We start from the raw sequence: 23,067 nt of genomic DNA on the forward strand, positions 1-23,067 counted from the left end.
ATCATGGTTTAACAAGTTTTTGAAAACCAAAACCATGATTATTTTGTGGTTACCATGTTTTTACTACAGTAACCATGGTGTTTTGGGTTTTAACTGTAGTAAAGCCATGGTTAATTTTGTAAGGGTAGCCCTGACAGTACAGCTGTGTCTCGAGTAAATGACAGGAGATTCTCTCTCTCTCTCTCTCTTTGAATCTTTGGCTGAGTACCGAGAAATGCGAGCAATCAGAGGTTCTTCAAAAAGCCCAAGAGTCACAGGTGTCAATGTGACTCCTCATAAACACACAGACTGTCAGATCTCAGGTTCATGGGGTGCGTCTGTCCCTGTGTGAACTCTCACGTACACTTGGAGGAAGAGTTTACCTCGTACCACGTGTCTGTTGTGATTACACACAATGAAGGAGGATCAGGCCCAGTGACCCAGAAAGACGCCCGCGGACGGCCCTGATTAGATTAACTCACTGTGATGAACAGGAGATGACGTCATCGCGCTGCCGGCCTGGTCACGTGACCGGATCAGACGGGGTTAACTGCCCAGGGGTTAATGCTTTAACTCTGTCTGTACTCTGATCTGGGATCAGATGACTTCCTGAAGTGTGATGTAATCCGACACTATTTATTCTGAGAACGAGGTGTGTGTGAAACAGTATGGGCACATTTGGTAAAATGCAGTGCATGTAACACACTGTATCCCACAATGCAATGCGCACAACTTATATGCACTAGAATGCTTTCATTATTTGTTGCATATACAGCAAGTTTTGTTCTTGTAGCTTCATACTGTACTCTCTGAATGTCGTGCAGGTTTTTATGTCCGTTTCTTCTTTATTACACCAACAGCCATCCCAGCATAGACCGGCAACATCTGTGTCTCATTGCTGCCAAAATAATGATAAACATACTGTCACAGCTGATCCAAAACCCACACCGCACAGATGGGGGTGAGTGGTGGATATATTACTGCTAAAACACCTTTGAATTTATTTCTTCAGGCCCCGGGTCCCCTGAGAGCCCGGCCCTCGACTCGCTTCGCGGGATTACGGGAGGATTTGCGAGGTTGGCTCGTCCTACTCGATGCAAGTTTAGAGATCGCTGACAAGAAACTTTACATCACCAGATTCACTACAGCAGTTGTGTGGCCTTTAGTTGTGTTGGATTAATAAAATGATCCTCGTTCTCGCTGGTCAGGATGAAAACATTTGGTAAATTGACTCATAGCTTTGCTATCTTTCATAGAATGAAAGTGGGTGATGACCAGGAGCTGTGAAGTTTTAAAACAACATTCAAAGTGTCATAAAAGTCATTCATACGACTCTTTTACTTTACTCCCTGTGTGCAAAGTCTTTTGAAGTCGTATCATAACTTAAATCGTATCATAACAAATGCAAAGTGTCAAAAAAGCAATTGTGCACATGACTTTCCTACTCTTATACAAGTTTCAAAAAGTTTTTTTTGAACATGGGTACCCGTTACGTATCAGTGACCCCATATTCCTTTTATGGGCACTTCCCCCAGAAAAGCACGCCCACACGTCAATCAGAGTAAAGCTGCATTCAGACTAGTAGCGACTAGCGGTAGCAGAGCAACGCAATCTCGTTGATTTCAATGGAAGCTTGGCGACTTCTGGCGACAGTGAACGTTGGCGACTTGATGGGCATGTCCAGTCGCGTGACAAAGTTGAGAAATGTTTAACTTTATGCAGATTATGAGCAACTTTCGGGAGTGACTTCCAATAAGAACGAAGCAGTGGAGTTCACGTCATCCCTCTTTCGTCAGTTACTGGAGTGGACGTTACGTAATGTTTGCCAACATTAAAAGCCAAGCCTGTTGAGCAATCCTCATGCTAACTTGTATCAATCCTCTGAAACTTGTATAAGAGGAGGAAATACAAGTTTCAGAAAGTTTTTTTTTGAACATGGGTACCCGTTACGTATCAGTGACCCCATATTCCTTTTATGGGCACTTCCCCCAGAAAAGCACGCCCACACGTCAATCAGAGTAAAGCTGCATTCAGACTAGTAGCGACTAGCGGTAGCAGAGCGACGCAATCTCATTGATTTCAATGGAAGCTTGCCGACTTCCGGCGACAGTGAAGGTTGGTGACTTGATGGGCGTGTCCAGCCGCATCACAAAGTTGAGAATGTTTAACTTTATGCAAATTATGAGCAACTTTCGGGATTGACTTCCAATAAGAACGAAGCAGTGGAGTTCACGTCATCCCTCTTTCGTCAGTTACTGGAGTGGACATTACGTAATGTTTGCCAACATTAAAAGCCAAGCCTGTTGAGCAATCCTCATGCTAACTTGTATCAATCCTCTGAAACTTGTATAAGAGGAGGAAATACTCCTCTTATACAAGTTTCAGAAAGTTTTTTTTGAACATGGGTACCCGTTACGTATCAGTGACCCCATATTCCTTTTATGGGCACTTCCCCCGGAAAAGCACCCCCACACGTCAATCAAAGTAAAGCTGCATTCAGACTAGCAGGACTAGCGGTAGCAGAGCGACGCGATCTCATTGATTTCAATGGAAGCTTGCCGACTTCTGGCGACAGTGAACGTTGGTGACTTGATGGGCGTGTCCAGCCGCATCACAAAGTTGAGAATGTTTAACTTTATGCAAATTATGACTGACTTTCGGGATTGACTACCAATGAGAACGAAGCAGTGGAGTTCACGTCATCCCTCTTTCGTCAGTTACTGGAGTGGACGTTACGTAATGTTTGCCAACATTAAAAGCCAAGCCTGTTGAGCAATCCTCATGCTAACTTGTATCAATCCTCTGAAACTTGTATTTCCTCCTCTTATACAAGTTTCATCACTGCATACAAGGCATCACTGCACGCGACAGCTTTGTTTGATATCAAGAATCAACAATGACATGAAAGATGAAGAAGTGTGTTTATGGATGTAAGGAGAAGAAAGCCTTGTTTAGCTTTTCAGATAAGCAAGCCTTTTAAAAACAATGGATATCGTTTTTTTATCCGGGGTAGCAGCAGAGTTTTGCTTGTGTGTTTCTTTAAAGCTGGATTTTGTTGAAATGGGGCGGTCCTAACCGGGTCATGAGTCACAGGCGGTAAGTAAAACTGCATCAAATGTCTGTGTTTTGTTGGCATTCGGAGTGCATATAATGTAAGCGACATGAACGTGTAGTGAATCATAACTTAAGTTATCCAGAGATAGTGGGATAATGTTTTGTGTGTGTTGCTTGCTCATGAATCGCTCCTCCCGCTGGACACCTCCGGGATCTCGTGCTTTTCCAGAAACAAAGAGCTGATCTGTCTTTTATAAATCTGATAAAACTAAAAACTCTTAAGAGATATGAAGGATGTAATACTACTCACTCAAGATTTCTGGTTCACAAAAGTTTCTTTATTGTATGAAAGAAATGATTATTTAAGGAAATGGATCTTTGAGGAACCAAAATGGTTCTTCTATGGCATTTCTGTGAAGAACATTTTAAGCACCTTAAATGTTAAAAGTGTACAGCTATGACGAGTACTTCTATGATACTTTAATGCCGTTTTTATTTTGTTAATGCGGATTTAAAGACACAGCATTTTCTTATGCTCTTTATTTTCACGTTGCGCTGTTTATTTTTCTTTTCATTAACTTATCAAAGAGTCTCTCTTACATGATTAAAAAGCGATCTAAATGAAAAGAACTCTCGTCACAACAACACGCAAAGGCCTTTGCTTTAATTTGCAATACTTTGAACCTGCAGCAGCCGCCGTGCCGTGAAGGACGTTATTGTTCGCATCAGCACGCGTGAGGCTACTGAATTGGAGGAGATGTACTGTTTCGGTGGGTTCTTTAAAGTTCACCCAAAAATCAATATTAAGTCTCTCTCATGTTGTTACAAACCTGTATAAATGTCTTTGTTCTGATGAACATGAAGGAAGATATTTTGAGGAATGATTGTAACAAAAGAGTTTATGAGCCCCATTCACTTCCGTTGTTTTTTTTCTAGTGAATGGGGCTCATAAGCGGTTTTGTTACAATCTTTCCCCAAAATATCTTCCTTAGATCATCAGAACAAAGAAATTTATACAGGTTTGTAACAACATAAGAGTGAGTAAATGATGACAATGTTATTTTTTTTTTTGGTGAACTATCCCTTTAAAATCTCTTGCACCTTCATCAGTGCTTTGCCAACTCAACCTGATGCTCACAGATATACTAACTAATGATATGCAGATGTTTGCCACTAATCCAGGCTCTGTCAGGACTATTGCGTTTCATTGTGGGTCCTTCTGACTTTGGGGATAAAACTGTAGCATGACGTGTGTGTGTGTGTGTGTGTGTGTGTGTGTGTGTGTGTGTGTGTGTGTCTGTGTGTGTGTGTGTGTGTGAGAGAGAGAGAGAGAGAGAGAGAAAGAGAGAGAGAGAGCACCATAATGTGTGAGTTTACCGCCAGCACCTTGAGGTCATTGAGGTCATTGAGGTTTGACATCGCGCTCTGCCACCTGCTGGACAAAAACGAGACTGCAGCTCATCTGATTCAACAGTGACGTCAGAGGGCTGAATTCAACTTGTTTTACTCTCTGAAAAATTCTGCATTTCTAATCAAATTAAAGAGGTACATTTAAAATTATGACATTTTGCTTATCCAACTTTCAAATGGCTATGTATGTTTTGCAAAGTTGAAGAAGAAACTTCATACTACATTTATTTTATCATTGCAATCAGGTTAAGTCTCTTTGGGAGAACTTATGTTGTTATTTATCTTCTTTTATAAAAGGTTATTTAAAATTCTTCCTGAAAGCTATATATTTTTGCATTTTTCTGGAAGTAACCATGTTGTCAATTTTTGTGTTTTGCATTGTGAATTTTTTCATAAATCAAAATTTCTCAATACGTCACTTAGATTTGATGTCTTCCTTGAAATGATTTAGCCTATTATTAAATCTCTTAAAGGTGCAGTGTGTAATTTTTAGAAGGATCTCTTGACAGAAATGCAATATAATATACAAAACTACATTATCATGGGTGTATAAATACCTTGTTATAATAAATTGTTATGTTTTCATTTCCTTAGAATAAGATGTTTTTATCTACATGCACGAGGGTCCCCTCATGTGGAAGTCGCCATTTTGTTCCACCACTATTCTACAGAAGCCCTTAACGGACAAACATTTTTGTCTCTGATGATGACATGTTTTTCCGGTGGCGGCTACTGTAGCTTCTCTATGCGTTTCAAAAGCGAGGGGTGAGCAGTGGACTGAACCGTTGGTTGCAATTCGCAATCTCACCACTAGATGCTGCTAACATTTACACACTGCACCTTTAAACACATTCATAATAATAATAATAATAATAATAACAAGATAATTAAGGCTTATAATGATATTATCCTTAAAGAATTATTATTTTTCTTTATTTCATTTTATGTCAATGCAGTGTTATTTTGCATTGTATTTCTTTCGTATTGCAATAAAAAAACACAGTTGTTTGATTATATAATAGCAACAACAACAATAATTGAACAAAATAAACATCATTACATGAAAATAAATCTAATTTAACTTTATACTTGTGAATTTTGTCTGTATGCAGCTCTTTTTGTGCCTTTTCCTACTTTACATGTAAACTTGTAATGTTTGTCATTATATCATGGTCACACTTGCACTTTTTGTAGTCTTAATGTTGTATGTCAATGCCTTTTCTATATCTTCAGTATCTTCTGCTCTTTTCTTATTTGAGCTTATTTTAGTATAATTTAATATTATATACACACTGCTTAACTCATTGGATAATTTGTGTACTTTCATCTCCACATTAAAAAAAAATACCTATCCATTTCCAAATCTTCGTAGGGTTGGAGCCTTGAAATAAATCAGTTTATTTAGTATAACTGTAAAAACATATGCAGCATTTTTGTCAAATCAACATATATTTCTATATTACTTTTTGATTAAACAATTTCAACTTGATTTAATAAGTTACGTTTCACCAGCCAAAACTTAAAAAAGTAGTTTGAGATGACCTGCAAAACCAAGATGTTTAACTTCATGCTGCATTTTTTACACTGTACTTTCTCCAAAGATGTATATCTGCCCTGTTTACAGTCCTGTAAAATACTGTTACAGTGTTAGTTTGTGTGGTTTTCTGGAATAAAAATGAATCAATAGCTCTTCTGTTTTATTAATCCTGAGCTGAAAACCACATTGAAACCAGAACATCATTTTTGGAAGTAAAGTAATAAAAAATCTTTTCTGCAGCTGTCTACAATCTGAACAGCTCTATCGCCATCTGCTGGCTGTGTTGTGTACTGCATCATTCCCAAAGTGACCTTATAATGTTGTCCACTACATTTAAAGCTCTTTAGTGGCTGATAGAGATACTTTTTGATAAACAATTTCCCACATAAACATTTGTGTGTTACAATATATCACGTTTCTGAGAGGGATTAAAACAATGTCTGTAATTTATGACTGTAAAACTACACATTTAATTTGAGTTTGGTGATGAATTATGCTTTCCAAACATTGGTTAGCTTCACTTTACTTAAAAAAAAAAAATCAGCATTGTTTCTAGGCCTGATTGTGATGAATGTAATTAAAGTTTATTGCTTTGCATTGAGGAATTCAGCAGGACTGGTACGGTCCAGAGATTTATGATGAGATTCAATGAAGTTCCCGTAAGCACAAAATTGGATGACGGGAAAACGCTCGACCATCAGGCCGCGGCGGACCTCTGGTCAACAGAAACCTTTTAGCCATCTTTAGCCACAACCAACTGAAAGATTAATATGCACCAGAAGCCATTTCTTTGACTGTTTTATAAATGATCAATTATAAAATAAATGAACACACGAGGGGAATGTATTCTGCGTAGCTTTCTGCTGAGCTCTCTACATGCAAATTCTTTGTGGGCTGCTTGTGAAGCTTTATTATTGTTAAAATCCTCAGCTGCCTATATAGACACACAACATCAGTTTAAAAAAGTTTACTCAATAAATATATTTCATTAAAGTGTATGCTTAAATGTTACATAAGTTGCACGGGTGTAGCAATAGCCATCAATAGGATTTTTAATGTCAAAAATCATTAGGACATTAGGTAAAGATCATGAAAATATTTTGTACATTTTCTACTATAAATATATAAAAATGTATTTATCATAAGTAATATGTAAGGATTTTAATTTGGACAACTCAATTTTCTCAATATTTAGATTTTTTTGCACATGTAGATTCCAGATTTTCAAATAGGACAATATTTTGCAACAGATCATGAAAAGCTTAGCTTTTAAATAATGTATACATCTCAATTAAAAAATATTTACCTTATGACTGATTTTGTGATCCAGGGTCACATAAAATAAAAAATATTTTTAAATGTATTTATAGTGCTTATTTGAAATGTTGCATTGTATTAAAGCAGCTTGCATGAATTAAAAAGGAAAACACAGAGAATAAACAAAAATGAACGTTCGGTTTCCCCAGTTTACTTAATCCTTTGATGTTGTGATTACTTCAAAAATCTATTTAACAATGTGAACTTAATTTAATCTAGGTCATTAAACAAAAAGTGTGTCTTGTCAGCTTTACTTAAAAAGTATTTGTTCAGCCAACATATCATTGTTGCATAAAAGTACCAGATTAATAAAACCAATATAGACTTGCATCTCATTGGCTGAGGATATTGCAGTGTATTATGGGTAATTGTTGTTCTCGCACCCTTTTGCAGAAGTGTAGCACTATTAGATAGGTACGTGAGTAATAAGTGGCCAAGTATGAAATGAACTTGTTATATTTTAGAACAAATAAAACAAACAAATATTGATTTTGTCATCATTATTTACATTTTTCATGTACAATGAACTCAATTGTTGTGTGTTGACTCTACTAAGGTTTGTTAAGTTTACTCAACTTAACAAAGTTTACAAACTTCTCTTGTAAAATTAACTAAATTATTGTTTGTTGAGATTACTTAAAAAAATTGTGTGGACTCTGTTGACATAATATTTTTAATTAAACCCAACATTTCATTTGGAAATGATTAAGTATAATTTAAAGGGCAAACACAACATTTTGATATAAAAAAAAACCAAGATTTAATATCTTATGTAATTTCGCTTTCAAGTAAATGTATCCTGTTTTAGAGATGTTTAGATACTTTGCATTAGATATTTTATTTTTGAAAGTATTTCTCATTCAGAGAAAATGTAGTATGGACGTCATAAATGATGTATTCGCAAGACACTGCAATCATTTTCATATGCAATTTAGAGACTCAGACGGTCATTTCATCATAGCTACATCTTTCTTAGTTTATGACACATTTTAAATGCTTTAATAAATGTGTATTTCTGTTTCAAGACCTTAGTAAAATATCAATCACTCATCAGTCAGAAATCTGTTAGAAATGTCAATAAACCTTTTGACTTTAATTTCAGACTCATTTTGCATATGGTATTTAAAACAACCCAGCGTGGAAAATGAAACACTAGCGTTTGAAAAACAAAACTTTATTAACAAGTCTGAGAATGTCATTGACATCCATGTTGACAATGAGGTCATTTTTACAGAGCGTCTGTCTGAAGATGAGGAAGATGAAGACACTCTTCACACCAGAAAGATTTATCTTCACTGCAAGACCTGAAATAAATCATCTGATTTAGATTAAACCAAATTTGTGTGGTGATATAGATATTATCTACTGAGAGTGATTTTATATCTTACTCTCTCTCTCACGCTCTGAGAAAATAAATTATAAGATGTCACATAACAGTCAGTTTAATGTGAACGCAACATGATAGATAAAGTGAGTCCTTCGTGTACTAATGGAAAAGTCTCAAATGATGATAGTGTTTTTGATAGGGTACATTAGTGAAGACTGATATCAAACTTCCGGCCACATTAACCCAAACCCACGGGGGTAAAGCCCCAAATGACCAATGAAAACACTCCTTGGCGTTTTTCTCATGGTAATGATGAAGGAGCTGAGGTGACCGACGGGGTTTCTTATTCTTTGCAATGTGGCGAATCAATCTTCCAATCCATCCACACACATTGTACGAGCTGCCAGACCGACGTTTACCGACAGCGATACTGTAGCGTGGCCTGTTTGGATTCTGTGTGAAAGAAATTTGTGCCGTGGCCAAGAACTCCCAGCCACAATTTAATACACACGTCTACACTTACAGCGTCAAATAGCAAAATCTAATATTGTATAAACCATAATAATTAATGAAGTGTGTGTTTGAGAGAGACATCTGACAGTCGACATCTGAGAAAACACAAGACCAATTCTCCATTATATTACATTTCCAAATTTGGTCCAGGCGTGTACCGTATGTACAATACTGCACGCAACACTTCTTCTTACTGCCACAACGCTGAACCAATTTATGATTTTAATGTAGATTTTGTAGAAAGACATCTTATTTAGTTGGTGCTTAAAAGGTTTTTCAAAGTGATGTCATAGAAGAACTTCTCCTGTTCCCTGAGAAGGGAACGAGACGCTGCGTCTCCCTTGCTATACTTCCTGCGTCTCTGTTACACCTTCTTCCGCATATTTGAGCTAGTGAAGGCGTTTTTCAGGTCGCCCTTTTTATTACCTGGCTCCCTCGTCACCACGCCGGCGACCTTACACGACAGGTCTTCTCAGGTCCAAAGAAATGTACCCGACCCGAATCACTGTATACCCGAACCCGACGTGCATAAAGAATTTTTTTTTAAAGAAAGACCCGACCCGAGACAAACCCGAAAAAATTACATGCGAGAGAGTTCAGGTCTTCCCAGGTCCGTTCAGCAAAAACACATTTTATTTTAAATTACCCAAGACCTGATGGCGCTATTATTGTGTCCAAGGTGCATGTGAAACTTTAAGACTTGAACCCAATCGGGTCGGACCTCGGGCCTTTGGATCTAAGTGGACCCGTGAAGACCTCTACCTTACACACCACCATTGCTTGACTTTGATACAGATTCAGACGCACTCACGCCTGAAGGTGTTCCCATAGCGTCACTACGCTGATGCAGGGAACCATTTTTGGTTCCTAAAAGAACCAAATTGGTTTTTCAGTGGCACCTTTATTTTTAAGAGTGTACCATTCTGAATGTATATTTAGCATACTTAATTAGTATAAAAAAGACAATTTAAAAACAATTTCTATCTGATGGATTTACGTAAAAAATCGACATCTTTGTAATGACACTGTACTGATGATGTCACTCTCAGACAGACACAGCAAATGTGTTTTATATAAATATTTTGGGGGGTTTATCATTGCTCAGGTTTCTTTTATTAGAATTGAGATCACATTTTTTCTTATTTGGCATTTTTAGTTTTTCAGTGAAAATAGTTAGCAATACACAGTAATGAACGCTGCATTTGTGGCCTGAAATCAATATTTTTATGTCACTTTAACTTATCAAATTAAGTACTTGTAGAAGGTGTAATATCAGGTTCACACCAGACGCGGTAGACGCGGCAAGCGTGAGTGATTTACGTGTTAAGTCAAAGCAAAGACGCAATTAAGCGTTGCCGCGGAAAAAATCGGAACTTCGGTGGATTTCTGCACTGCGTTAACCAATCGGGACCTTGCTGTAGTAGTGACATGATTACAGGAAGCGAGCGGAGTGGTGGAGTCTCAGCGGAGTCGCAGAAGCCCCTCCCATGAAGCGAATTTTCGCGTGAATGTCTCGAATGACTAGAATTTCAAGCGCGAATGCAGTGAGGGAACTCAAACGTTCAAGCGTCCAACTACGTGCGAATATCACGGTTTTGTCGCCTCTACCGCGGCTGGTGGGAATGCACCATAACAGGGAGAGGGTGTAGAAGGTGTAACAGGGATGCAGGAAGTATAGCAAGGGAGACGCAGCGTCTCGTTCCCTTCTCAGGGAACAGGGGTTACATACATAACCTCGAGACGTTGTTCTATAAAATCACTTGAAAAACCTTTTAAGCACCAACCAAATAAGTAAGATGTCTTGAAAGTGCAGAGTATGCAAATCAAAACTTAAAATATAGGTTGAATTCACTTTCAAAACCAATATGTTTTAACATGCTACATGTGTTGTTTATAGTAATTTTTGGTGTATTGTTTACCATTGGCAAAACCATGGTTTTACTACAGTAACTATGCTTTTTTTAGCTGTAGTAAAACCAGGGTTAATTTTTCGTAAGGGAGGAAGGCTGTTTGTGGAAACATCTGTTTGTGTGTTTTTATGTGCTATGTTGAAAAATAAAAAGATTAAGACACGAGTGAATGCAGATCCTCATTTCTTCAATGTGGGATAACATTGAGTCGTATAAAAGTTGTAATTCAGTACAGAGGTTTCTACACCAAAACAACATTTCTAAAAAAAAACATGCAAATGAAATCAGTGCTGTTGATTGGATCTGACAGCTTCGGCTTTGATTTTCCAGAAACGCGCGGTTAGATAAACAGGTGTTTGACACCACCGGGATATAAGACGCTATATAATGGAGAATTATGAGAGAGGTGATCAATCAATATTCTTTTACACCAACAGCAGCCATGTAAAACTCATCTACACGCGCCATCATATTTCATCCAGGCCTTCGTTTCAAACCACGTTTTAAATTCAAAACTTTAGTATTTGGCAGTCTGCGTGCATGTAATTGAGAGTTTGCTTTTTTATAAGAGGAAAAACATTTTTCAAAATTGACAGCAACTGTTTGTGTTCACGGTGTTTGACCATGTGTGCGGCCCATCAATCGACAGAAAGCATATTATCGACCATAGCGGCAGAAATTTGACGCGAGGACAACGCTTATCTCGATTTCTCTGGAACGCGTCCATTCCCATGCGGAGACAGACGCACCGACGGACATTTCAGCGCAGCGTCCTTGCAAAACCAACACACATCAACACAGCGGTTCTGTCACCGTCGCGCAGGCCCTCGATCCGATCACGATATCTTCGTCTCTTGAGATAAAAAGGTAATGTAGAGTTTATGGTTGAGTCTCCTACCACAAAATTGTTTTAATCGATACATCTCAGCGAGTTTTGGCGAGACATTAGCCGTCTTGTCAGAGAGCTGTAAATTCACACAGACAGGTCGGGCTGCCTCAAAGGTCGACCCTTCACAAGAAAGGCGCTGTTGGCTTTTGGCGAATGTTCCCGATGCAAATCAAACCTCATCTGAAAGAAAAAACGCAGCAAATTAGTTTTTACATGACGGCAACACGGCTTTTATTGACTTTTATCAAATCCTTATCCAGCCACTCAAAATGTGGCATTTTGGCTTTGGCGACCCGCAACCTCAAAAACCTGCTTTCCATTGAGAAGAGACATGTCCCTGCATTCAGAGTCACTGTAATCGCATCGTGAACAGAAGCCAGCCTGCAGATTTGGCCGTGTGGATCTGCATATGTTCTTACCCCACCAGTCCCAGATTAAAATCGGCCATGACTCGGCATTCATTATCCGTGCCGAGTTGCGTCTGACTGGAAGAAAGATCCAGATTTATGTCCGTCCAGGACTGCGGCCATTTTTAAGTTGTGTAAATCAATGGTTGTAGGTACAGGTTGTCTAGATTACCGTTTCCATTACAACACGCTAACGTCAGAAGAGTTTTAGTCTCTGAACGTGTCGCAACTAGATTTTAATATTTACCAGAGAACGATTTCTGGAGAAAACACTGTAAGTGGCTGTTCAACAAAAGGTCTCAGGTCACGAGCTATCAGAGGTCATGGATCCAGACGCCGTTCTCTGGTTTGGCCCGCTAGATAAATCTGTTTCCCTGATCCAAAGAGAGACTTCCAGCTGAAACATCTCCTACACAAACACAAGCATTCCCAATGGCTTCTTTAATTCAGCCATCGCTCAAAAGCACTTAATAATATTTAAAGAGACAGGAAAAAGTATCTCCAACAACACCGCCAAATAAAATAAAAAAAAAACGTTTTTTTAAACAGTAGCAAAGGATTAAAGTTAAATGAAAGTCTATTGTGAATGTTCAGGTCGTCTCTGGTTAGCACTTGGTTATGAGCAACAAGAATTACATCAGACGACGTGCTATTGGTCTTTATAGACAGTTTCAGCAGTAACAACATAAACAAGCATCTTTCGTGGAAAACACGTAACTTCCGGTAAACTCAGCGAAGACGAAATAACAACAAAATACGTTTAAAGCAGTTTATTTATATAACAAGCAAAATAAACAACATGTAGAAACCAAAACATTTGTTTTTTTCGACAAGGTATTTGTTTAAGAGTTCAGTTTCAGCAACTAGTCAGACCATTAAACAAACAGAAACCGGAAGTAAAGTTCGGACCAGACACGTCCAACGTCACCGCACGTGCATCCGATGAAACGGTCTATACAGGCAGATTCAAACACTCGAAAATGTGATTTCTGTAAGCTATTGAAAACTTTGCATGATGTCAGCTGCTGCAAATCTTTATTTTCATTGTCATTTATTGTTAGGGGCCATTTACATGACAACGATTTATCCGTAAACGGAAACATTGTCATGCGGTTTGGCTGTTCGTTTACACAACATCCAAATTTTTGGAGTCCTGAAAACAGAAACTATTGAAGACGTGTTTCAAAGTGCACGTTTTTGATAACAATGCCTTTTCTTCCCTGTGTAAATTAAGAAATCGTGAATCTGTAAAAATGGTGATATGATGTTTTAATTCAGTCTGTAGGCATGTGCTAGTATAACAAAACAATGGCGGCCTACAGGATTGTGTTTGTTTTACTTAAGTTTAGTTTATTGACGCTTCTCCGTTTACAAAATTTTGACGCTTCCAGGGTCATATGTGGTAATAAATCGACCTCATTGTCCGTCTAAACAAAACTGCTTGATGCATTTGCCGTCTTGATTTTTTGTAGCTTTTTTACACTCTGTGGATAAACGTGTATATGTGTGCATGCCTGTAGTGTTTCTTTTAGCTACCCTATCTCACGGCAAGTCGCGTTATATTCATGAAATATTTGATTCATTTATTTATTATTATTATTATCTGCCTTTTTCGTGCATAAAAAAGTGGAGCACGAATATCTTTCTCGTGTCACTCAGCATAAATTTCTATGAATAGAAATTTCTATACAAAATTATCGTATTGGTGGCATGACTTTCTTTTTCGTGTCATTTTATGTATTGTTTTTTTCCTATTTTTTTACCATTGTCGCTTGTGGTTGGGGTTAGAATGACATTCTGTTATATTTCAGACATCCTAACCTAAACCCCAACCACAAGCGACAATGATTTAAAAATAGGAAAATACAATGAGAAAATGAGATATAAAATGTCGTGCCACAGACACAAAAACGATAGAAATTCATACTGAGTGACACGAAAAAGACATTTTTGCTCAATGGCATAAAAACAGCAGAATATCATTCACATCAAATATTTTGTGACTATAACCCTATGCCGTGATATAGGGTAGCTTTTAGGGCTGTCAAAAGATTAATTACGATTAATTGCATACAAAATAAAAGTTTGTTTTTGCATAATATATGTGTGTGCACTGTGTTTAATTATTTTGTATATATTAATATGCACATACATGTATAAATTTAAGAAAAATGTTAATTATGTATATATTTTTAAATTTAGGCTATATATAATATTACGAAGCCCTAATGGGACATGGAGCAAAAATTAAATAAAGTTTAGTTTCGCGTGCGCACCTAAAAATATCGCATGTGCACGTGAAACTATCGAGTTTCTATCTGCGCATGGGTGATTCTCATGAAACCATTGAAACACCACGGCACTAATGATTTTAGCTTTAAAATGTGTAATATAGTAACATTAAAAAGCATCAGAATTAACACAATACTGTGTTCTACCTTGCACAATGTGTGATTTCAACATAAGAATTTATAATTGTAAATTTTATCTCATTTTCTGCTGAAATTCTCATTACCGCAATGTGTCCGGCTGTGTTTGAACATGCGTTATGCTGTAATTTAATCAAATTAACACAAAAATATTAAGAAAAAAATAAATGGATGTTTTGCTAGGCTACTTTAGATGACAGAAAAAATATTTACTGAATATTCATGTATAATAATAATAAGGAAGAAAAATTAGGAAAAGTATGTGTCCATGCCTGATGTTCTCATCCTCCGCAACACTTTTTGAGAACAGTTTAAGCACACATACAGAATTTTAATAAAGTTTGATTTTGAGTGACCAAGCACATGGACCAGTTACTTCAAGATGGCTACCAGGTAAGATCATTTTTTTACAGTTAATTTGAAATATTGTCTTGTCAGAATGCTTACACGACATTTTGATTATCATTACCGCAACAGATGCTTATTAAATGTTCATTTAATTAATAGAAGCATAATACTTTGATTTTAAATGCATGTGCAGAATCTCCAAATTATGTTCTTTCAGGTTTGTCATGTCATTTTGAAAATATGTCAGTGTTGAGGTTTTCTGACTGTTGCGGTAATGAGATTTTTTAGGACTAATTTTTTAAATTATGTTACAAAAAGTGTTAAATGATAAGTAAAAGTTTTTAAATTAATGTTCCCATTTACTCCAGACTTTGTTTTTCAATGTCTGGTGGGACAAAAAGTAAATTTAAGCAATTTTTTACATTTTCATGCTTGACATTTTTAAAACCAAGTTTTCGTGAGAATTACCCGCATGAAGGTTTTGCGTGAGGACATGAAACTATAAACTTTAGATTTTTTTTACTCCAATGTCACCTTAGGGGCTTGGTATAATATAAATATATCAAAATCGAAATAAATATAAATATATACATGTAAATGTTTCTTAAATACATACATGCATGCATGTGTATTTACATATAGGGCCCAATAAATAATTACACAAAGACATTTAATATGCAAAAAAGCTTTTATTTTGTATTCGATTAATCTTCTGACAGCCCTAGTTTATTACAAGGTAACATTGCTATCTAATAGCGTGGCATACAAAATTGCTTCATCTCAGTAATTTTTTGTAATCTTTGTGGATCCGTGTACATTTTTTGTGTGTATGTGAAATTTTTCCAGTTTTTCACTGCATCATTGTTGTGTAAACATCAGCGCATTTGCATTCTATACTAAACATAAATCATTCACAATCACATACACCACTCACAGTCTCATCAGATGTAAAAGTTGTTGAAAATAAAGATAAAATAAATCATTAAGTCAACTGTCTTGAGGTTTCATAGTGCACCCGATGGAAAAACATGCGGCTTTAATTCGACCTGCACGTCTTTCTATACGTGTCATATTTGTCTTTTTTCGAAATCCCTGGAAATGCATTTCACTCGAATAAAGCACAAAAATCGTCTGCACGCACACGTCACATGTTTTTAATGTGGCCTGAAAACACAAAAAACATTGCTCTCCTGACAATTTGGACTCCATAAACCGGCAGACTGGGACTTCTTTACCATTTCAATAAACCTAAATCAAAAAAATCCCAGTCACGGTGACAAACAACAGCATCTTTTATATGGACACTTCAAACACGATGAGCAGCTCCATATTGAGCTTTAATCCATCAAGCGTCCATCTGCTGTAATAGTGAGCTTGTTTTGAAGTGAGCTTTTAAAAACTGTTAAAAAAGTGATGTCTAGGAACAAAGCATTTCTGTGGTTTGTTGGTTTCTCTCTGTCAACAAAAATGAACCATCTGTACAGATGAGTGACATACTTGTGCTATTATAAGAGGAAGTACTGAGGAATCATTACTTCATTTTAAATGCGCGTGTCTGTAAGACTAACCATGTGCTCGCCACGTTTACATTCGGTAGGAAAATCCATACTTCAGGCCTCGGAAAATCAAAAAAGATCTCAATTATTTCTTTAATGCAGCAACGAGAAATAGTTAATGCAGATTTATCCTTTGATAAAAGGTCTCGGTATTAAACTTACAGCAAAATGTTTTAAGTTAACTTGGGTTACCATATGATCAGTGTTGGAAAAGTTACTCATTAATTACTAGTTCAATTATGTAGTTAGATACTGTACAAATGACTCTCTTAAAAAAGTATTTAATGACTTATTACTAATTACTTTTTAAAAATCCTATTTAGTAAATGATACAAAGATTGATACATCAATTATTCTGGTCACACTTTTTAAGGTCCAATTCTCACTATTAACTCTTTCCCCGCCATTGACGAGTTATCTCGTCAATTAAGAGAAAACATTTGCATATAAAACGTGTTCCTGATGAGTTTTTATGTTAATCTGCAATTCCACTAGATGGCGCACTTACCCAATTTATGAAAAAACTGAAGTCAAAATGTTATTAACTAATTTTAAACTTTGTGTATGTTTTTAGTATCGTTCTGAATCTGATCTCTAACAAAATTCCTTCACAAAAATGCAATTACTTTAGCTTTTTGCTAAAAAATTTTTTTTAAACAAAAATACCCATATTTATGAGTTTATAAGCACAGAAAAAAAATAGATAGGATGAAGCATTATGTGAAACTTTTGTGAAAAGCACAAATAATGCTGGCGGGCAACTTTAAAAAATGGAATGAGTTAACTAACTATTAACTACTTTTGCCTCAATATACTCCCATTCACTGCTTATTAATACTTAGTAAAGCAGTTGTTAAGTTTAAGTATCGTAGGATTGAGGATGTAGAATAAGGTTTTGCAGAATAAGACATTATTATGTGCTATTTAAGTACTAATAAACAGCCAATATCTCAGTAATATTAATGATAATAACCAACAACCAGTTAATAGAGAAACTACACTAGAGTGTTACCCAGTGCTTTAAGTGGCCCAAAAGAGGTGCCGGTACTCTATTTTATTTTATTTTATTTTTGCTGACTCGACTCCTATATTGAAGGGGTTTTATCGTTCACTTGTAGTTTAGCAATTAAACTTAATGTCTATTACAATTTCAAGAATGTTTTCGAGGGGAACCAAACTGACAGCCGCGACAGCGGAGATTATCACGTACCTATAAAAGGGTATTGAATAAGGCTTGCGTCTGACCTGCAGCGATATCATTCTGGCTTGGTGGGATGTCAGCCAGCGAGTCCTCTGATTCTGACCTTGTTCTTTTACTACTCAGAGTCTAAAACAATGAGGGCATATTAAGTGTTCATTGTATTTTCATTTTTACCGAGCAGCTATGGTTGCGCGTTTCACACACAAACACACACCTCTCCAGAGCACGTTGACACTGACTGACTGACGCATGCGCTTTTAACTTGTAAACGCAAGGGTGTATGGGTAATGTAGTCTCTGCCCTCGGTGGGATGAATTAGGAAGCGTACATTAAAGGCGCTCTGAAAAGCCGCAGCGCAGCCAAAGGATTAAATTAAACCTCTGAATATTTAAACAGATGTGCAAATGAGCGCTCCGGTATGCTAAAAGCACGTTCTTGGCGCACGGAGAGGTGGTGGTACGCTCAAGAGCTATTTTTGGAAGTGGCGGTACTGAGTACTGGGGCGTCCCGGCCCACTTAAAGCACTGGTGTTACCATTATTCTTATTAACCCACCAAAGTATTTAAAGGTGCAGTGTATATTTTAGCGGCATCTAGCAGTGAGATTGTCAATTGCAACCAACAGCTCAGTCCACCATTTACCGAAACGCATAGAGAAGCTACGGTAGCCACCACAGGACCAACATTTCGTTGTTTAAGACAAAATACAATAGTGACAAAACGCGCTCTGTAGTGCAGTTTGTCTGTGTGTACTGGCGGCACAAAATGACGACTTCAATGTAAGAAGACCCGCGGTGTATGTAGATAAAAATGGCTCATTCTAAGGTAATAAAAACAATATTGTTCATTATGTAGATTATATTGGATTTCTGTCAAGAGATCCTCCTAAAATTTACACACTGCATCTTTAAAGTGAGAAGGATACATAAAAACCCTACCCAGTCTCACGAGGTTTCGTGATATAATTATGTAAACTTTTGATTCTTTTTTTGTGATATTATCACGAGGTTTTGCATTTTTTTGTGATAGTATTACGAATTCCTGTTTTCGTGTGATTCTTATGTATTGATATCTAACCCTAAACCGAAGCGACAATGATAAGAAAATAGGACAACAGTTGAGTAACCAATACGTAATAATCACACAAAAACAGGAATTTTTTATACGACCAGGAAAAAATGCGGAAATTCGGGATAATATCACGAAAAAAGAATAAAAAAGTTACGTGACTATATAACAAAATTTCATGAGACTGGGCTGTGAAAACCATGCATTATAACATTACACTTCAAATTTTGACGTTAAAAGGACTGTTGTATTACAGTAATTGTTCTGCAGTCTACAGTATTAACTCTTTCCCCGCCATTGATGAGTTATCTCGTTAATAAAAAGAAAACATTTGCATTAAAAACGTGTTCCTGATGAGTTTTTATGTTAATCTGCAATACCGTGATTATCCACTAGATGGCTAGATTACCCAATTTATGAAAAACTGACGCCAAAACGTTATTTACTCATTTTAAACTCTGTGTATGTTTTAATAATCATTCTGAATTTGATCTCTAACAAAAATCCTTCACAAAAAATGCAATTATTTCAGATTTTTGCTAAAAAAATGTTTTTAAAGAAAAATACCCATATTTAAGAGTTTATAAGCAGAGAAAAAATATAGATAGGATGAAACCGTTTTTTTCCCCCGTTTTGTTTGTTTGTTTATTTATTGTTTGTTTGAAAGCAAAGGGTCTGTGTTTCATTTGATACATTTGTATGTTTATATATTTTTTTGAAGAAAAATTTCCTGGAAGGCATTTTGTGAAATGTTTGTGAAAATCACAAAATATGCTGCCGTGCAACTTTAAAAAAAATGTCTGGTGGGAAATGAGTTAAGTTACATCAAAAGTAAAAAGTAATCCCTTACTTTACTTTTTCAAGAGAAAAGTAATTAAATTAGAGTAACTAATTACTTAGTAACTATACAACAACGCTGCTTAGTCATTCCCAACGAGTCACGTCTAGAAATAGATCACCGCATCTGGGACAGCCGGGAAAAATCAATGCCAAATGGAAATAAAACAACAATTCAGAGTAAATCATCAATCTGAAAACACTTAACTCAAATTTCGTTGTTGTTTACCAGATGTTGTAAGAATGGCATACGGTTCCCAGCAAGTAATAGACATCATTTCTCATTCTATAGGTTAACTATAACCCGAAATACTGTAGTCCAGCAGTGCACTTCTGTCCAAAATAAACTTGAATTTGGTTACGTGTAGTTTTGCCAAAAAAGTTATTTTTTGAGATATGTAAGCAAGTTTTCATCATGTAAGCAAAGTCAACGATGATTACAAGCTGTTTGCTTTCACTTATTGATTTATTTGATTTCATTTATTTTTGAGCTATGGTTAGACGTCTTTTCACTGACGCCCAAATTTTGCATTGTTTTAGCCTAGATGTCTGGACGGATATTAGATGGAAAACTGCTTGGAGACTAACGGAGACTGACTTCGGTCTTTTTCTCAGGAGAAATATTCGACACACAAGGAGACTTCAGAAGTTTGCTCTCCATTTAATCTCTGATGTCTATGAGAAATGATCTTTTTAATTGGTTATTTTTTATGGGTAATAGTAGGTTCACAGCATAAATTTATTTTTCACCACTAGAGGGAGTGTTTAACTCCCTCAGATCAGATGCAAATGTCCCTTACTGACCTGTTGTCTTCTGGACAAATGAGATTAACTTAAATGCTACAGGATTGCAGGTCTGTCATTGCTTTACATAACATGTGTATAATAAACATATGCATGACTTTTTTCTTTACAACAATAGTCACGTATGACAGTCTGATCGAGATCTGCTAACTTGTTGTAACATGCATGAGATTACTGGAGTATTTTTTTGTAGAAGAGAAATATGGGAAACATGTGATTTTACTTACTCTTAATGGCGAATTGAGAATACACCGAACGCACAGATCCAAATTCTGATCATTTTCTAAGTAAACTAAACACTTCATCCCAATGTTTGGATGCAATTGTACATGCAAAACTCTTTGAAAGAGACATTTAGGTAATCTTACATAAGTAGTCTTCTCTTACGGCCCTCCCCCTGCAGCCTGATGATTTATGAAATATCAAGCATGAGAGGTGTACACAAGAAATTATCTTTTTTTTTTTGCACGATTATGCAATGAATCTAAAGCAGTTTTCATGATGAAAAGAGAGGGCTGGACCCACATGCCTCGCATTTGCAGCCCATGCAGCACGTGTTTCATGCCTGTAAAAAGCTCTCATCTGCGAGCGTAAAGCCGAAGGGGCGTGGATAAGGGCTTGTGTTACCTGCCCTAGACTTTCACCTGCGGAGAAATGGAAAGAATTTAACAAACCAGCAACAGCGGTCCATGAGCCCTGGAACATAAAACCATTGGCATTCCAGCAGGGACACAGAAGAAGGAACTCGACTCTCATGACAGGTTCACCTAAAAACACTCCACTCGGTCCTCCTTAAAAAACAAAGAGCTCGTCACAAGCAGTCTTCAAAGACTCGTCGGAGAGGCATCCTTCAGCGACTTTCTGAGACCCGACTATGGCTCTCAGGTTTCCAACTTCACAGAGAATCAGAAAGACACGTCGGAGAGACAAAAACAGCGTGTTTACCTGCGCAGGTGGAACGGAGTGGCCCATGTGAGCTGGATATCTTCACTGAATGGACACCATGAGCAGACCCCTGCGACTCTGGATCTTTAATGTGCTCCTCTGTTTTGGCATCATTTATTCCAGACTCGGGTGAGTTCCAGCTCCGATTTTGAAAAGTTGGTAAAACAGTAATGCAAATCTTTAAAAAAAGCATGCAATAGCTTTTATCTACTTTTAATTATTAACAAAATACATATTTATACTAAGAAAAATCACAGCAGGACCATTTAAAATGAACTTATTCTTAAAACATTCATAAAATGTAAAGAGTCCACGAACACAATTTGTAAGCTATCTAAAAAATAAACAAAAACAGGAGTGAATCTGTGCACTTACGCTATGTTAACAAATTCAGCGCTATATGTTTTAGATACAATGTTGCTTCAGTAACTTCAGTGTGCACCTGCAGTCATGTTTTCACATTTGTTGCATTGCATCTTGCACCTGTACCTAACCAGACTTATTAGTTCTCCAATGCATTGCATTTTTAAATGCATGCAACTGATAACATGCACTAAACTTGAGCAAATGACAGAACGGCACTTTTAGCTTACATGTATATGAAATAAGTCTTCGGATTTGGCTTTGTGAACGAGTTTACAGCATGTTTTCTCTCATTCTTTGTGCTCTCAGTAATAACAGCACGCCAAGTTGTATTTCCACATTCCATTACCCTGCAGTTTTGCAAGACCTCACCTGAATTCTTTTGGGATTTGTTCGTATTGCGAGAGAGGGTCATCTGTCATCTAGCCTATCAATTATTTATGCATTATGTTGAACTTATTGCTTTGCTTTAATTCTTATGTTTCCCTGCTTTTTATGCCATTTCCTTTTCATATCATTTGGGGATCTGCATATGCGTGCATGAACCGACGAGAGGCTTTTAAAGTGGAAATCTTCACAGTTTTAAAGCACCACACAAGAGTTTTAGACTTTTATGAGTGCATTCATCATTGTGTCAAAGCACTGCGATCAATCATGCAATCTTCAGACACAGAAGATGGCTCACAAGACCTCATATGGCGGAAAGCATGCTCAGAGATTTCCAGATAATGTGGGGTCTTGTCAGGTCAAACCTGTTTTCTCACCCCTGAGGCTTGATATCTGTCACTATACCCCTTTACTGTCTTAACTATGATGACATATAGCACATGCAGGTACATGCATGTTTCACTCAGCACGCTAATAAAGTCGACCTAAGTATTTATAAAAGCATAGCGTACAGTTAAGCTCCTTGCACAATATTTGTACGATAAAATAATACCACAGTTTGCTTTTGATTAAGAAGGCAACATGATAGATTAACGAGTAAGTGGTGTGTAAACTTTTAAACAGGATGATCGGTGAAACTAATATCTAACTTTAAAAAACACTTTCAACTTTTTTGTATGAAGCCATGAGAAAATAAAGACTTTTGAAAGTGAAAGAGCGCCATGGTCATTCAGGGGTCTGTTGATGGACTATGATGACCACCAAAATAACATTATTCCCAGATGCG

At 36.8% G+C, this 23,067-nt stretch overlaps 1 protein-coding gene and 1 long non-coding RNA gene across 2 annotated transcripts in view; one reads left to right on the top strand and one right to left on the bottom strand.

Annotated features, from left to right (window-relative positions):
- Positions 1-21,519: 21,519 nt before the first annotated feature.
- wnt7bb (wingless-type MMTV integration site family, member 7Bb) overlaps positions 21,520-23,067 on the top strand; it is a 41,770-nt gene continuing 40,222 nt past the window's right edge. Inside the window, exon 1 of the mRNA XM_055192231.2 lies at positions 21,520-21,659. Within this exon, the coding sequence (XP_055048206.1) occupies positions 21,580-21,659 (80 nt within the window). The 5' untranslated portion in view covers positions 21,520-21,579. The remainder of the gene's footprint in view (positions 21,660-23,067) is intronic.
- The window catches only part of LOC129433594 (uncharacterized), a 98,421-nt gene continuing 96,922 nt past the window's right edge, over positions 21,569-23,067 (bottom strand). The window contains exon 4 of the long non-coding RNA XR_008640424.2: positions 21,569-21,708. This is a non-coding gene — a long non-coding RNA (uncharacterized lncRNA). The remainder of the gene's footprint in view (positions 21,709-23,067) is intronic.

This window comes from Misgurnus anguillicaudatus, chromosome 6 (assembly GCF_027580225.2).
Source record: "Misgurnus anguillicaudatus chromosome 6, ASM2758022v2, whole genome shotgun sequence".
In the NCBI taxonomy this organism is placed as follows: Eukaryota; Metazoa; Chordata; class Actinopteri; order Cypriniformes; family Cobitidae; genus Misgurnus; species Misgurnus anguillicaudatus.